This window comes from Corvus brachyrhynchos, unplaced genomic scaffold (genome assembly GCF_000691975.1).
Source record: "Corvus brachyrhynchos isolate BGI_N302 unplaced genomic scaffold, ASM69197v1 scaffold830, whole genome shotgun sequence".
NCBI classification, from domain to species: domain Eukaryota; kingdom Metazoa; phylum Chordata; class Aves; order Passeriformes; family Corvidae; genus Corvus; species Corvus brachyrhynchos.
This window is the reverse complement of record NW_008235721.1, coordinates 46,389-52,069: the sequence shown is the minus strand read 5'-3', so window position 1 is coordinate 52,069 and position 5,681 is coordinate 46,389. Positions and strand designations below refer to the sequence as shown.

The following is a 5,681-nucleotide window of genomic DNA, read 5'->3' as shown; positions in this document are numbered from 1 at the left end:
GGCAGCGCCGGTAAGGTCCTAAAAACCGGGATTTTGGTGGTTTTGGGGGGGATATGGAAGGGTTTTCCCTGGGAATAAAGGGGACGCGGCGGCGTTGGTGTCACCCCTGAACGCTGGCAGCGCTGCTAAGGTCCTAAAAAGGGTATTTTGGGGGGCATTTGGGGTGTTTTGGGGTGTTTCGGAAGGATTCTCCTGGGAATTTGGGGTTCGGCCAGGTTGGTGTCACCCCTGAACCTTGGCAGCGGCGGTAAGGTGCTAAAAAGGGCTTTTTTTGGGGGTTTGGAGGGGTTTTGGGGTGGTGCTAAAAAGGGGGGGTTTGGGGGTTTTGGGGGGAAATTTGGGGTTCCCTCCGTGGGACCGGCGCGCCGATGTGGGGTCAGGCCGCTAGGGGTAGCAGCGAAATCCCGAATGTTTTATTGGGTGCTGCTGCTTTTAAAAGAAAAGGCCATAAACATGTAAATATCCCATAAAAAAGGGGGAAGAGGGAGCGGCAGGAGCGGAGCGGGACGGGGGATGCGCGGCCGGAGAGACCCGGGGCTCTTTTGGGGTCACGGCTGAGGGGTGTCCCGAGGGAAAAGGGGGGGAAAATGGGGATTCTTCAAACCAAAACAACCGGGGGCGGTTTTGGGGTCACGGGTGAGCGGCGGCAGCGCGAGGGAAAAGGGGGAAAAAGAGAGGGAGAAGAGGGGAAAAGGGGGAATCCTTAAAAAAACCCCTCCGGGAGCGTTTTTGGGGTCACGGCTGAGGGGCGGCAGGGGGAGGGAAAATGGGGAAAAAGGGGGAAATCCTTAAAAAAAAACCCCGCGCGCTTCAGAGTTGGGATCTGGGGGCAGCCCCAGGTTCTGGGGTGTCCCGGATTTGTCTCCCGTCCTTTGCTTCCCAATTCTCCCTCCCCGCGCTGGGAGAATCCCAAATTCCCCGCGGCCCCAAAGCTTTAGGGACAGCGGGGTCACGGGGAAAGGGCCGATGTGGGGACGCTTTTTTAGGGGAAAAAGGGGAAGTGAAGATGTGGGGACGCTTTTTTTAGGGAAAAAGGGGAAAAGTGGCTTTCTGAGGACCCTTTTTTAGGGAAAAAGGGGAAAAGTGGCTTTCTGAGGACCCTTTTTTAGGGAAAAAGGGGAAAGTGGCTTTTTGAGGACGCTTTTTTTAGGGAAAAAGGGGAAAGTGGCTTTTTGAGGACGCTTTTTTAGGGAAAAAGGGGAAAAGTGGCTTTCTGAGGACCCTTTTTTAGGGAAAAAGGCGTCGCGGGGACGCTCTTTTAGGGGAATAAAGGGAAAAGGGGCTCAATGCGGACTTTTTTTCGGGGAAAAATGGAAAAGGCTTTGCAGGGACGCTTTTTTTTTGGGAAAGGGGCGTTGTATGCGGACTTTTTTTCGGGGAAAAATGGAAAAGGCGTTGCAGGGACGCTTTTTTTTGGGAAAGGGGCGTTGTCAGGATGCTTTTTTCGGGGGAAAAGTGGATTTTAACCCTGGGGAAAGGCTCAAATGCGGCTCGGGCGGCCTTTTCCAGGTGCTCCGTGGTACCCGATGCACACGCGATCCCGGAAAAAGCGCAAACCCTACTCCAAGCTGCAGCTGGCCGAGCTGGAAGGGGAATTTTTGGTCAACGAATTCATCACGCGCCAAAGACGGAGGGAGCTCTCGGACCGGCTGAACCTGAGCGATCAGCAGGTGAAGATCTGGTTCCAGAACCGGCGCATGAAAAAGAAAAGACTCCTCCTCAGGGAGCAGGCGCTGTCTTTCTTTTAAAAAAAAACAACATTTTTAATTTAGTCCTTCATAATTTGAACTATATGGGTTCATAATCAACCAGAACAAAGACAACATTTTAATGTATCTTTTTCTTTTTTTTTTTTCCAGTACATAAAAAAAAAAAAAAAAAAAAAAAAAGGAAAAATGAGAAATTCCCATTAAAACCCCACGGAGACTCTTAACCCCTTCCTGTCCCGCCCTGAGACAACCGGGGAAAAAAGAAAATAAAGCAAAATATCACCCGGTTGTCCTTAAAAATAGGGAAAAAAGCAACCCCGACAGCGGAAAAGCAGAAAAAGTAGAAATAATAGGAAATATTCCGAATAATAGGAACAAAATATTCCATGGAGGCGGCGTCCGGAGAGGATGAAGGGGAGGTTTTTTGGGAGCTTTTCCAAGGCCGCGAGCTCAGGTAGGGGCTCCACGAGCAGCGCCGGGCACCGTCGGGGCCGTCGGGAATTCCCGGATTTTCCCCCCCAAACCGGGTTGGAAAAGGATCCTGGGATTTGGGGAGGATTTGGGGTTTAGCGGGAGGGAGAAGCAGCGGAAATTCGGGATTTGGGAGGGGGGATATTGAGGTGGGGGTTCAAAGGAGCGGCCCCGCGGCGCTGCTTTGATTTGGGTGGGAAAAGGGAATTTTTTCACTTTAAATTGGGGGATTTTGGGGCAATCGGGGTGGCCGCGTTTAATCGGGATGCTCGAGACAAAGCCCCGCTGGAAATTGGATTTCTCCCTGGAATTAGTGAGGTGTCTCTGTCACCCTCTGCGACAAAAAAAAACCGGATTTTTTTCCACGTTGACGCAATTTCTTGGAGATTTTCCCTCCCCTCTCTCCCGCTTTTCCAGCGTTTCTCTGCAAAATCCCCAAATTCCATCTTCCCTCTTTCCAAAAGTTCAATTTTTCCACTACAGGAGCGCTGCGAGATGTGGGGGTTGCGGTGGAAACGCTGGAAATTAGGCAGGAAAAATCCCCTTTTCCGGCGGTTCCGAGCGCTGGGGTTAATCCCCGAATCCTGGGATAACTCGGGATTTTTTTCATCCTTAAAACCGATTAAAACAACCCAAAATAGGAGAATGTTAATTTTATTTTAAGGAAATGTAAATCAGCCGTGAATCCGCCCAAAAATCTGCGGGTTTTATCAAAAAATGAGGCTTTTTCCTCCTTAAAAATCCCGATTTTTGACCTTTTTCTGGACAAGGAATGGGATCCCAAAGCTTTTCCCAGTTTTTTTCCCTTCCAGTGCAGCGGAGCTGGGATTTCTGTGTGCGGGAGCTCAGAATTCCTGGGATAAAACTCCTCAATTTTGGCCAATTTCGCGCTCACGGCACTTTTGGGATTTTCGGCAATGGGATTTAGGAAAGGGGAAGGCGCAGGGGGGGCTTTTCCTGCTTGGAAATCGCAATTTGGGCTTTAAAAAGGGGGGGGGAAATTGGGGAAAAATGGAATTTTTTCGTGGAGAAGGGGCCGCGGGTGCCGCCGGGATTATTTTGGGAATAATTTGATGGCAAAGCGGCGTTTTCCTGGGAAAAGCCGGGATGCTCCCCCCGTGCCGCCGCTTCCCCGCGTTCACGGTCACGGCCGGCGCCGCTTTTATTTACGATGGAGCCCATTCCCGGAAAAAAAAACCGGGAAAAAAAATCCCTCCCTGGGCTGGAAGGAGCCTTTTCCCTCTTTTCCTGGGGCTTTATTCCCGCTCCCTCCGCCCTCAGCGTCTCCTTCCCCTTTTTTCCCTTTTTCCCCCCTTTTCCCCCCATTTTTCTCCCTTTTCCCTCCCCTTTTTTCCTATTTTTTCTCCTTTTCTCTCTTTCCCCCCCCTTTTTCCCTCCTTCTTTCCCCTTCCCCCCTTTGTTTCCCTTTTCCGCCACCTTTCCTCTAAATTCCCCCCTTTTTTCCTTTTTCCCTCCCCATTTTCCCACTTTTTCGCCCTTTTCCCCCCTATTTTCTCCTTTTCCCAACATTTTTCCCCCATTTTTCCCCATTTCCCCCCCTTTTTCTTCCTCGTTTCCCTCTTTCCCCCTTTTAAACATTTTTTTCTCATTCCCACTCCAATTATTCCCCATTTTTATTCCCTTCCCGAGCTTTTTTTGGCCAGGAAAAAGACCCCAAACCGCTCCCTCCACCCCAATTTTGGGGTCAGGATCCCCCTTTTCCCCCTTTTCCCTCCCCTCCCTCTCCAGAGCCGCCGCGGGGCTGTGCAATAAAACCCTAAAATGTGTAAAAAACCCCATTTTTGGGCGGTTTTGCTCCAGCCCAACCACGTGCAATGGGAAAATTCAATTTTTGGGGTGGCGCCGAGGGGAAATTTCGGGGTTTGGGCGCTCTCAGAGGGGATTTTGGGGCTGTTCCATGTCCTGGAGGTGCGAAAATCATCCCAAAACCCCAAATCCACGCAGATTTTGCTGCATTTTGGGTTCTAAACCCCCCCCGGGCGGGGATGGAGGAGGGTGGGACGTCAGGAATTTTGTGGGATTCATCCCAAAAAAACCCAAATGGAGCCGCCTCCTTCTTGTCCCGCTGCTCAGAGGGGCAAAAACCCCCGGGAAACCCAAACAAAACAAAATAAAATGAGAAGAAAATAAGTGAAAAGAAAATGAGAAGAAAATGAAAATAAAACGGGAATAAAAGGGGGGAAAATGAAAATAAAATCAAAATCAGGTGAAAAAACGGAAATAAAGTGACAATGAAATGAGCCTAAAATGAAAATCAGGGGGAAAAATGAGACTAAAAGGAGAATAAGATGAGCATAAAACGAAAAGAAAATGAAATTCCAATTCCCGAAGCGTCCCCGCCACAAAAGCCGAGGCACCAGCAGCGAAATGCCGGGAAAATGGGAATTTCTGCCCAATCTCCGTCCCAGCAAGAGGCGCTCGGTGGGGTTTGTCCGTCCTGTGCTTGTTCCGTGTCCGTGGCGTTGTCCCCCTGCTTGTATGGCCTAGGGTAGGTTAATTACCGTTGTTAATTAGCGCGGAAATCCCTTTCCGAAGGGGTTTTTTCAATCCTATGCAATGTCTGTCCTGTACAAAGTCGCTTCTGGCTGATAATTCTAATGAATGAAGGAGTTAATTAATGTATTCTGATGTCATTTCTGGAGGAGAAGAATAAATAAACTCAGCCCAAAGCCGCGCCGTGGTGATGGACTATTATTATTATTATTATTATTACTATTATTACTATTATTATTACTATTATTATTATTACTATTATTGTATTATTACGTTTTTATTTTTAGTTTTATTATTTTTCTTTTTCTTATTCTATTATTTTATTTTTTATTATTTTTATTATTTTATTATTTTTATTATTTTATTATTTTATTATTTTATTAATTTTATTCTTTTATTCTTTTTATTCTTTTATTCTTTTATTCTTTTTATTCTATTTTTTAATTCTTCTATCATTTCTATTAATTTTATCATTTCTATTAATTTTATTCTTTTTATTCTTTTATTCTTTTATTCTTTTATTCTTTTATTCTTTTATTCTTTTATTCTTCTTTTTGTTCTTTATATTTTAAAATTTTTTTGATTTTTATCATTATTTTTTTCTTCAATTTTATTTTACATTTTGATTTTGTTAATGATTCTTTTGATTTATCAATAGCAATTATTATTCGCAATTAAGGTGGAAACAATCGCGGCCGAAGTTCATAAAAAAAAAAAAAAAGAGGGAAAAAATCAAAGCATTGGAGGGTTTATTGTGGTTTTTTGGGGTTTTTTTGGGGCGGGAAATAATTATTAAAAAAGGTGATTCAGTGAAGTAAAATGTGCCGGGAAATTAAAAATATCGAGGGGAATAATTGGGAAAATCCCCGGGAAACCAAAAGCGGGAATTGAGCTTTGATTGGGAGCGGAATTCCGCCCTAAACCCGCGATTTTGGGGGGGGGAAAAGATGGAATTGGGATTTTGGGGGGAAAAAAATACCTGGGATT

General features: G+C 46.1%; 1 protein-coding gene across 1 annotated transcript in view; it reads left to right on the top strand.

The window, feature by feature from the left end:
* HOXC12 (homeobox C12) overlaps positions 1-1,748 on the top strand; it is a 2,520-nt gene extending 772 nt beyond the window's left edge. Inside the window, exons 2-3 of the mRNA XM_008630822.1 lie at positions 216-247; positions 1,510-1,748. Coding sequence (XP_008629044.1) covers positions 216-247; positions 1,510-1,748 — 271 coding nt within the window. The remainder of the gene's footprint in view (positions 1-215; positions 248-1,509) is intronic.
* Positions 1,749-5,681: the final 3,933 nt, after the last annotated feature.